At 39.2% G+C, this 11,329-nt stretch overlaps 1 protein-coding gene across 2 annotated transcripts; it reads left to right on the top strand.

The window, feature by feature from the left end:
- Window positions 1-1,131: 1,131 nt before the first annotated feature.
- On the top strand, window positions 1,132-10,329 carry birc2 (baculoviral IAP repeat containing 2). Of its 2 annotated transcripts, XM_050036814.1 has the most exons (14): window positions 1,132-1,163; window positions 2,339-2,404; window positions 4,915-5,855; window positions 5,974-6,254; window positions 6,391-6,690; window positions 6,842-7,121; window positions 7,650-7,749; window positions 7,872-7,950; window positions 8,051-8,099; window positions 8,206-8,448; window positions 8,596-8,694; window positions 8,854-9,009; window positions 9,372-9,413; window positions 9,763-10,329. In XM_050036814.1, exons 3-14 carry the CDS (start codon window positions 5,762-5,764, stop codon window positions 9,954-9,956), a joined length of 1,917 nt encoding a protein of 638 aa, XP_049892771.1. In that variant the 5' UTR covers window positions 1,132-1,163; window positions 2,339-2,404; window positions 4,915-5,761; the 3' UTR covers window positions 9,957-10,329. The 2 variants fall into 2 exon arrangements, with proteins under 2 accessions (XP_049892771.1, XP_049892776.1); XM_050036819.1 differs by lacking the exons at window positions 1,132-1,163; window positions 2,339-2,404 and adding an exon at window positions 3,251-3,372.
- Window positions 10,330-11,329: the final 1,000 nt, after the last annotated feature.

Below are 11,329 nucleotides of genomic sequence, written 5' to 3'. Positions count from 1 at the left end.
GAACATGTAAAAAAAGACATGAACATACAAACAAGCAGACAGACAGAAAGAATTGTATTTACAAATATTTAAAAGCATAATAAAAAGCAATTGTCAGTGTATAGTTAGTTTGATTTACTCATTGGTAAAGGAGTGGGAGGAGGTGTAAACTTATTAAATCCCACCTCTTCTCCATCAGTCATCGAGTGAAATGAAACAGACACCTTCCTTATGTAGAGAAACCTATACCTAAGACTTTTCTAAATATACCATTGTTGTTACCTTTTAACTTTGTCACACAAAAATAACCCATGTATGTGTATATAATAATTACCAAATATCTATCTTACAAAAACCCATCTTAGCATATGATGTAAATGATCAATTATCCATCAATATTACATATATATCTTCATCAACTTGTCCTGCTATCTTTTTATATTTAAATAAGTGAACATGAATTATTCAAAGTATGAATATATGTAATTCTACCAGTATATACATGTGTGTACACCCACATACCCATAAAAAATAAATAGTTATATTAATACATTGTTAATTACAGATATATATATATATATATATATAAAGTAAAGTAGATAGATAGATAGATAGATAGATAGATTATTCACTCAGTGTCAGTTGCTTTCCAAAGAGCCTTGGATTTTATACATATATTGAACTCAACATAATCACACAATCAAGTCTCCACACGTAGGATGCATATTTTGTTACACATTTGTAGATCGTTTCCTGCTCTTGAACGCATCATTTTAGGCTGCAGGGATTTAGGGATTTCCTGGAATGGGGCTCTCTGTAATTATATATATATATTTTTTTTCATATCTGACTAACTCAGTCCTAAATGCTGTGTTTTTAAGCACTCAGTGATGGAAAGTTATGTGAACTTCACCCTGGGGGTCAGGGGGAGAACCTTCTGAAGAAATGACAGGTACTTTACAAAAAGCAATGTAGGGAGAGACAAGGCACCTGCTTTTGAAAGTAGATTGTTGTATCATAAAAGGTCAGTAAAATCCAGGCAGCCCTGAGCTGACACATCTTTAGTAGTTAAGGGGGAGTGGTTATAGAGGAGGAAGTTAGGGGAAGTACCTCATGTGAGGCATTTTTTGAATGACTTCTGAAGTGTATGAGTCGTCTTCTTTTTCAGCAAGGACTCGACCTCTGTAAGTATCTTTTCTTATGAGAACATTCCTTGTACCATTAATTAACTTAAATTTAAAACTTTAGTGACAAGTTTTTAACCAAGTACCTTAACTGAAGAACTGTACTTATGTATATTTTGAGGTACTTTACCTTACTTTAGTAGTTCAGTTTAATACTACTTTATAGTTCTACTCTACTACATGTCAGGGGTGAATAATGTACTTTTTATTCCAATATATTTATCTGAAAGCTGGAGTTACTTTAGATTAAATCATCCAACAGTATGTAAAGTGGTTAGAATATGGTTCACTTCCACCAGCTGTAACATTTAAATGCTGCTTATGTGTTAAACTATCTGTTATTATATTTAAATAATATGTTATATATAATAATATAACACTCAGAAAGGAATCATTTGGCCCAACCAGTACTTTTACTTTAATTCTTTAAGTACATTTTGCTGTTTCAAACATTTATTTATGTGAAATCTTGGATTTAAGACAGACACAGAGCATTATTGCTACTTTTATTAAAGTAAAATATGCAAATTATGTTCTTCCAAAGCTGCATATTTAGGAATGTTATATAACATTTGTACATTTGTATTACACAATTTGTACACAAATGGCTGTTTTACAGAAGTCTGCAGGTTGCTGGGGTTGTTTAATGTGATTTTACTTAGCAAATTGAGGTTTTCATTTTTTTTTTTTTATCAATTTAAAATATAGTTAACAAGTAAATAAGATTGTTAGATGATCACAGAAGCCACATGTAAAAAAAAAAATGTAAGTATGATAGCCTGTGAAGATGATTACACATTCATCTTTACAAAGTATATGGCTGGACAGGTCAGTGCAATTGAGACAAAATTAATAGTCACAGTGTTGGTCTTCATTTTCTATACAAAATTTGGAAAATTACAGTGTGTTTGCTATGATCAAATGTCCCAGTTTCCCAGTAGATGATGCAACAACAAAGGCATTCCTGGCAACCGTCATGCTTTATTGATATGTGAGTGTACTGGTATTTTATGAGGGCCTAATTAATCAGTCAGAACAGGGGGTTTACCCCACAAGAAGCTGCCCAAACCAGCTGTGAGACAGCTGACATTACCTGAGGGACTTACCTGAGAGAGTGCTAACCCATTTATACATCTGCTCTGTTCCATTTTCATTTCACTGATAACCGGAAGCAGACAGAGCCGTGACGAGAACCTCCGCCGTCACACTGGGACTTTCCGTACCCACTGACTTGCGAAACGGTGAGTATGGTCCACAATCGGAAAGGACTTGTTAGTCAGCTGTCTTATCTGTTGTCTCAAGTGTTTGTGCCACTCAGAGCGGACATTTTCGTTTTCCTTTCTCCGTGCTTGCTGCACAGATTCATACGCAGGGCGTCGGAGTAAAGTTTAACAGCTGTTAGCATTAGCAGCTAGCTTTAGCAAGCTAACGCCCGTTGATCTTGTCAAGCTGGTTTTTGTGGTGCGTTGAATGTCACGTCATTCGGCAACTGCTAGCTTAATGTTTGTTTTAGTTTATACTTGACTGCCCAACCCAATTTTAGTTCCGTCTAATGCCCTCACTAAATATTAAAAGACATTGATAACGTTAGCTAAAACAGAATTGAACCACAATAATACCAAAGCTAAAACCGGAAGTGCCTGGTGGTGGCGGCGGCTGATCATGTAACCCGATCAGTAAGCTATTGACATGTTGAGGAAAGTACCTAGCATACCCTGCTGGAAAAACATACCAGTCATATAAATATTGATTGTTTTTTCCCTGAAGTCTTTAGTTTATGGTGTCATATTTACCAGTAGACCCTAGCTTTACTGCCTTCACTTCCTGGTGATTTATCAGATAATAACCTAATTGTCAGCTTTGTTAAAGGGGCCCTCCACAGATTTTCCACATAAAATGTCAGTTTACTCGTCATGAGGAGTACCACACAGCCTGGGAAAATAGTTGTATAATGTCGTCTGTGGCTCCGGAAAAGTTTTATTAAGTCAGAGAAGATAACCCTGATGATGTCATCGGGGTTATCTCAGCTTGGGCTTGGAGACTAAACATTTTTAAAGGTTTTACTTTACTCCTTCTAATCTCCACAGGGTGGGTCTGCTGACTAATGATTCATGTTTGAATTGTCAGACAGAAGCAGGAACATTTCTGCATGCAAATCTGGGAATGTAAATTGGTCAACCCATTTTGGAAAAAGTTGTGGATCACATAGGTAAGTGGTTGGGTACGACAGTATCTAAATCACCAAGGTCATACCTTATAGGGGACTGAACAGAATTTCCTGTTGTGTCAAAATATGACCTTGTAATAAATGTAGAGGTTGTCACAGCTGCTCGAATCATTCTCAGACTCTGGAAAAATGCATCCCCTTCAGATTTTGAAAAATGAAGGAAATCTATGTTAGAAATTGTGTCATAGGAACACATGTTAGCTAGTGGGAACGATGAAGTTGAAAGCTTTCAGAGCTGATAGGCAGGCGTTTTTGTTTGTGTCTGCCTGCTGCACTGTAATGATTGGTGTTCACCTGTACTGCTGTGGTTGCTAAATTACTGTTTTGGGTTTAAGAAGGTGCAGCTACCAGGGGCCTGTGGATGTGTGAGTTCCATTAACAGTACTGTCTGTTCGTTTAAATTTGACTGAATAGATAAAGAAAAATTTTAATTATTAAAAAAATTGCATTAGAAACGGGGGGAATGAATACTGAAAGGCATATATCACATATAAGGAGTCAATACAATGATGTTATCAGTGGCATTATGACCATAGACAGCAAAAATAATGGACTTAGCGACTGTGACATCATCCTTTGGTTTGTGGACTCCCATTTCAAGCCTCGAGTTCAACATTACAGAAGTGAGAGAAGTGTCAGAAGTGACTTTAACTCAAAGTGGCCCACCCTTAATTATGCCTAACTTAAAGCCTCAATAAGATGTAAATGGGTGAGTTATATAAAATGCACCCCCTGTACAGTTGTCATGAAGGGAAAAATTAGCTATAGAGACCAAAACCGTCAATTCTGCTGTAAAGTTGAGCATTTTAACATAGGGGTCAGTGGAAACCAATTTGCTTTTGGTTATTTGCCTGGCTTCATTTTTCAGCCCTGCAGGTTGTGGCTCAATTGTAATGTATATAGGATCCAGTGATCAGGATGTCTTGGTCTCTGTTGCTTTGGTTTTGACCAATCTTATTAAAATCTGTCCCCTGTGACTTTCTCATCTTTGTGGAAATGCAATACTATGTCACATGATTACTCCTGTAATGAATAATTAACAGAAGGTTTAATCGTTAAAGTTATTTGTAAAGCAAAATTCCCAAACAGTCTTTGTTTCTAGCCTCTTATATGCAAGAAGTTGCTGCTTTTTTCTGTTTAATATAATTATAACTTGAGTATCTTAAGTTTTTGGACTCTTGGTCAGACAGAACAAGTAATCATGTCACATTGTTCTCTGGAAAATTGTTTGTTGAAGTCACATGTACTTTGTTATTATTCAACAGTGAATGATGACACAAACTCTTGTGCATCCTCTTTGCTAATATTTGTTTCCTCTTTCATTTTAACATATTAGAATTATACTATTTAACAGCTTAAAAATATAATACTCCTAATTCGTGAAATACTCAAATCCTATAATCTCTACCATTATATTAAAGTGGTCAGTTAGGATCTGAATGTATTTTTTATCCTTCCATGAAGAATTTCTACATGAACACAATTAAACATTTTTCTGTCTTTGTTTTTTCTTTATTTCTACAGATACTGCTATAATTAAACCAGAGTGGAGCATCCATTATCCTTACCAAAGGAGGATTAAATTTTTCTTATTGGGTTATTAGTATTCAATTATGGCAGCCTAGACACCTTCAAAAGGGATGTCCAAGATGGGGGGAGGGGTTTGAGAGTATATATCCCTTGGTCTGTGTGTGTGTGTGTGTGTGTGTGTGTGTGTGTGTGTGTGTGTTTGGGCTTGAGATACTTATTTAATTTCTAATGTTAGTACACATAATCACTTACCACATGTTTAAGTTTAAATGGCTAGTTGATTTATTAGACATGTCTTCGCTAAATATACAAGGTAATAAAGTGTGTACTGATCCTGGGTGATGTGACCACAGGGTAATATTCTGATTATTGATTTAAGGATGCATTTTGATAAAATTTTAATAGAATAGTCCATCCTTTTTTCTGCACAGGATGTGTTTTGTTGGCCGTACATTCACTGGGACTCTTACTGAAAGGTTCAGAGGTAGCACTCACTGCTAGGTACAGGTAAAATCCACCCAGGTGTTAAGTCTGGGCTACATGTAGGAAACAGGTTGTTGGAAGAAAAGAAATGACGTATCCCCAGGCACGTCATGCAGTTTGTATCCAGTACAGTGTAATGATAGTGGTTACTGGACTGGTAATTAAGTTTCACACTTAGCCAAGCTTCACTTTCTTTTTTCGGTCTCTTTACTGTTTCTGTTTTTTGATTTGAGTTGATTATCTGTTGCAGTGTGAGTGAGTGTGTCGGTGTGAGAAAGCAAGACCTTGGGTTTTCTCAAACCCCTCTCCCTTTGACGGACATTTCTTTTGCCTTATATTTCTAAACTTAAATCCAAAAATGGAAACACTTGTTCAACTCAAAAATAACCCGTTCTTAATGGGGCTGTGTCGCAATGGGCCCCCACCTGACCTGCAATATGATAACTCCTCAGGTATCAGTCTCTTTCATTTTTTTTTCTTCATCAGAAATACATTAAGATCATTTTTGTATCCAACCATCTGATATGTTCTCAAAGAAATGTGTTGCTATGATGTTGTTTTCATCCGCAGAGCTCTTCCGCATCTCTACCTTCGCCCGATTCCCAGCTTCAGGAGTCACAGAGCGAAGTCTGGCGAGAGCAGGCTGGTTCTACACTGGCGTGGGCGACCGGGTGCAGTGTTTCAGGTGTAACGTGACAGCAGAGGGCTGGCAGGCCGGAGACTGTCCAACAGAGAAACACAGGCAGCTTTCTCCTTCCTGCTCCTTCATCCAGAGCCTTCCTTCTACAGCCAACTTGCTCTCCTCCTCTCACTCCGCCTTCTCCCCACTACGCATTGCTCCAGCCATGCCAGTAAGATCAGCAGAAGTTTAAAGAAATGAAATAATATCAGAGAGTAACGTGTATACTCTTAAACTACTGTAGTCGCCTTTCCTAATTGTATAAGCTATCTGAGAAAATTCTTAAATTTTGCGTCATTTTCTTCCAGCTTTCTGGTCCAGGCCCAGCCGCTCCTAATCCGACAGTAAGCCAAGGTGATGAGCCAGTCTACCTAAATATGGGCTTCTCCGCTCCACCGCCCTCCAGCCCACTCAGCTCTCGTGGCGTAGAGGACATGTCCCACCAGAGACCAACATGCCACAACCCTAGCATGCGCAGAGAGCAGGACCGCCTGGACTCCTTCCACCCCTGGACACTCTCCATTATAACTCCCGCTGAGCTCGCCAAGGCGGGCTTCTACTACCTGGGCCAGGGCGACAGAGTGGCCTGCTTCAGTTGCGGAGGACAGGTGCGGATTACAGGGACACAAACCCAGCTGCTGTATGGAAGAGTGTTTGACATTTATAAGTACACAGAGTGCAGTGTAATGCAGGCTATAGTACATCCACCTTTATTTCTTGATCAGTAGATATGACTGAAGTTTCTGTTTGTGTTTACAGTTGAGTAACTGGGAGCCAGGTGACAGAGCCGTATCCGAGCACCAGAGGCATTATCCAAACTGTCGTTTTGTGCGGGGGGACAGAGCAGACAACGTGTCGCTGGCTGGAGCTGCGTCCGGAGGAGTTACTTCCCAGCTGTCTTCTGGAGCCCCAGCTCTCAGTAATGTGTCCAACCCTGCCATGCAGCAGAGCGAAGAGAGGCTGCTCACTTTTGTCAACTGGCCGTCTCGTATCCCTGTTCGGCCCGACCAGCTGGCTAAAGCTGGCTTCTACTATGTCGGTACGCACAATATCAAAGTGGCACAGTTACTCCATCACTGTGACCTGATCAGAAGAAGCATTTAACAGCGAGAGGGAGGGTGAATACTGGACTTACATTCATCAGGTGGCCAAAAACAGACCTCCAAACGTCCAAAAGTCCCTCAGAGAATTTATGTATGTGCAGATGAAAGGTTGGAATTAGGTCATTTATTTCCCCGTTCCTGAAATAGTTTTAATACCAGTAAGAGTTTTCCCCTGTTTGCGGGTAGCTACTGCAGACAGATATTTGTCAGTTTCAGTATTTGTCCAGTTTTTTATTGGTGCTGGAAAGTCCTAACAGAAATCTTTCTCGGGACTTCTTGTGATAATACTAAATTTGGCATCCAGATGTGATCAGATTAATAGTAATGGTTTCGCCCAAAAGAGAAACCGAAAGATGAGAAACAAACGTGTATTCAAATTGGTTTCAAACAGTCATCTTTATCAGAATCCATAGAAATCCCCCAAAACTACTGGTCACACTGACAGCTCTTTGTTTATCCTCAAGGTCGTAACGATGACGTCAAGTGTTTCTGCTGCGATGGCGGCCTGCGATGCTGGGAGTCCGGAGATGACCCTTGGGTGGAACATGCAAAATGGTTCCCTCGGTAAATGCTACGGTTTAAAATTATGCTTTATTATTTATCATTCAGTTTGGTGTTAAAATATGTTTTCCAGAGCACTTAGTAAATGTATCAACGTTTGTATTCTTGCTCTGGGTTGATTTCAGGTGTGAATATTTGCTCCAGGAGAAGGGACAAGAGTTTGTTCACCAGATTCAGGCTCGCTTCCCGCGGCTGTTTGAACAGGTCAGTACAGAGCTACATAAAGATCTGATATTATTTCAAACATTTGCATTCAAAAAGTTATTTTAAAAAAATGCTTATTTTTCTGTTTTCTCCCCAAAAGCTCTTAACAAATGGAGACAGCAGCTCCAGAGAGTTTGTGGATCCACCTGGTTAGTTTGACATGATTTATTGTGTCCAAGTCTGAATGGAGCTTATTGATGTTTAAAGACAGACATATCATCCAGCCTGACATTTGTACCCTCTCTTTCCCCTCAGTTGTTCACCTCGGTCCAGGAGAGGAGCGGTCTGAGGATGCTGTCATGATGAACACCCCCGTGATCAAGTCTGCTTTAGAGATGGGCTTTGAGCGTAGTCTAGTCAAGCAAACAGTACAGAGCAAGATCCTGACCAGTGGAGAGAACTACAGAACAGTCCAGGAGCTGGTTTCAGACCTGCTGAGTGCCGAGGACCAGAAGAGGGAGGAGGAGCGAGAGATGCTGGCGGAGGCGATGGCATCAGGTACAGCTGACAGTGAAAATATGATCTCTGCGATGTATTGTCCTTAAAATAAAACCACCACTATTAGTTGCATTATCAGCTGCTCTCAGGCCAGTTAACATGTGAAGACCATGAACAATAAATTAATTTTATCTTCATTTGTTTCAGATGGTTTCACCTTTGTGAAGAGACACCAGGCAGCGCTGATTCAGCGACTGAAGAGTGTGGAGCCAGTGTTGGACCATTTAAGAGAGCAAAATGTCATATGTAAGTTCCTCTCATTTGTTTTTTTTAATCCTAAAATCAGCAGATTTTATTTCATTTTGTTCAAAAATGCTCACTGTTGTTCAGTGGTTAATAATAATCACGTAATATAGATGCTCATCAAAATTAATAATCATAACTAACTTCCCTGTTAACCTGCAGCAACAGAGGACTATAGTGGTCTCAAAGCTCAGACGTCGGCTCAGCAGCAAACCGCCAGGCTGATAGAGCTCATCCTCACCAAGGGAAACGCAGCAGCCGAGGTCTTCCGCAACTGGATCCAGAAAAACGACGTGCACCTGCTCAGAGATCTCATGGGTAAGACTTTCCCACCATGTCACAGAAAGAACACACAGTATGAGCTCAAGCTTGACAAAAGGCCTTTGATGATAAATATTTGGCTACTAAGGATTCAGTGTGTATGTGGATCAACTCTGGGAACACAAACCATCAACCTGGACAAAACAAAGTTGAAACCACTAATACAGTGTTCAAACTGTGGCTTAATGGTTTTACTTCAGTCCAGGCCGCATCCACAGCACAAAGCATGACGCTGTTCTGTCCATAAAAACAATAAAGCCTTAAGATAGCCCTTAAGAGTGCATATTATATATTTAGAGCATGTTTGTTTGCAATGAACAAGGCCTGAGCTAACTACATGTTGTCTTTCACATTTTCAGCTCAATCAAATGAAGCTGCATCACCGAGTCAAGACCTATCAGGTATTAAGACACACCCAGTTTTATGTTTGGTGCTTAATTGTTTAATTCTGAAGCTCTCTTTAACTTCTGTTTTAATTGTCAATCTTTATTTAATATTATGATGCGAAATTCCTAAATGTAACATGAAACAATATACATGTTTTTGTCAAATGTGTAATACAGTATTTTCTGCGTGAACTGGAGGTACAGCCATCAGTACTGTGTGGAGCATTTTAATATAGAGATGAACCTGTGGTGTAACCTGTTTTTAAAACTATGGGTCGTCTAAAGAATGACTGTAAATAAGACGAGCAGGAATGTAAACCAGCATGTTGGATTTTAAAATAAGAAAACATCTATTTCTTTGCAGACCTGCCCATGGAGGAGCAGCTGCGGCGCCTGCAGGAGGAGCGAACCTGCAAAGTGTGTATGGACAAAGAGGTCAACATCGTCTTCATCCCATGTGGACACCTGGTGGTGTGCAAAGAGTGCGCGCCATCGCTGCGAAAGTGCCCCATATGCAGAGGCCTGGTTAAAGGCACGGTCCGAACCTTCCTCTCATAACCAGCAGTCTCATGTGTCACAGCGATGTGATTAAGTGAATGTAAGCAATACCATATAAACTTATATTTATTGATTAAAGCAGGAAGGTGGTTCATCTTTTCTTTTGTGCCTCTGTGATATATCTTACCATGTTAATCCTTTTTCTACATTTATCTTAATAATTACATATCACTGAACAATGGAACTTTATCTGACAGATGTAAGAATACACTAAGTAATACTCTTAATATTAATCAAGGCTATTAATGGGTATATTTCCACATTATTGCTTAATACCACAACATAGGAAAATGTTTGAAAAATATAATCTGATCAGTGCATTGACCTGTGTTCTGTTATTACAATAAACTTAACATATTCAAAACTGAACTTCAGTAAATTGTTCTGATAAACATGATTGTACTATGCTAACACAAGTAGTAACAGCAGCCCTGCAGTAAATGTCAGTTTGATAATGGTCTAAATGTCTCCAGACTCAAGTGTGTTGAGCAATGGCAACAGCTACTGTACCTCATGATTACTGGAGCAGCTACATAAGCTGCTGTGGTCTGATGGTGACCCAAGGTGCTGATGCATGTTTTGTAATGCTGTTGTCATCACTATGGTGAGGGAAAAGTTCAAATGAAGCAAGTGTGCTTAACAGCGGTCACGAGTACACCCAGTGCTGACTACAGCATCAACATCTGTGTGAACAACTGTCTTGATAATTTACTGTAAAAAAAATTCTAATCACCCTGTAACCACTTCACCAAGGAACAACGGATAATGTAAGGCATATTCTCATGATCTGTATGAAAAACAGTAATGATACTACCCAAATATCAAAGTGAACTGACATTTATTACTGTGTATCCTACATCTCCAGTGTAACTGCAGCTATTGTATTTTAGATTTTTAACCTAAGATGGATATAATTCTGTTGTAAACACGAGATACTAACCCAGCATTTTCCTCAAGCTTTCACACCAGTGACAACTGTCAGTTAAGTGGTCTGCACTTGCTGTGATTTATTCAATGAATGTAGAAACAGCATTAATAAACTTGGAAGTTGACACCAACATGTGCTCCAAATCTGCCACTCAAAGCATGTGTTTTTACTAAGTGTAATGTACCAGTTACATATTACAGGGTTCCCATGGTCATGGAAAACCTGGAAAAGTCTTCCCAGTCACATTTTCAGGCCTGGAGAAGTCAAGGAATTAGTAAAAATCACTGAAAGCTTTGGAAAAGTCATGGAAGTTTGTTTTATCAGATTGTTTCAGTATTTATCCATGGATAACATTTCACAGTGTCACCAATGAAGATTAGTATAAGTTTGATGGCATGCTGAACTTCCTACTTTCTCTCTGTAGGTCACCAGACCATCAAAATGT

The sequence above is a fragment of the Epinephelus moara genome, chromosome 3, assembly GCF_006386435.1.
Source record: "Epinephelus moara isolate mb chromosome 3, YSFRI_EMoa_1.0, whole genome shotgun sequence".
NCBI lineage: Eukaryota > Metazoa > Chordata > Actinopteri > Perciformes > Serranidae > Epinephelus > Epinephelus moara.
The sequence above is the reverse complement of the archived record's forward strand: the minus strand, read 5'-3'. Positions and strand labels throughout refer to the sequence as shown.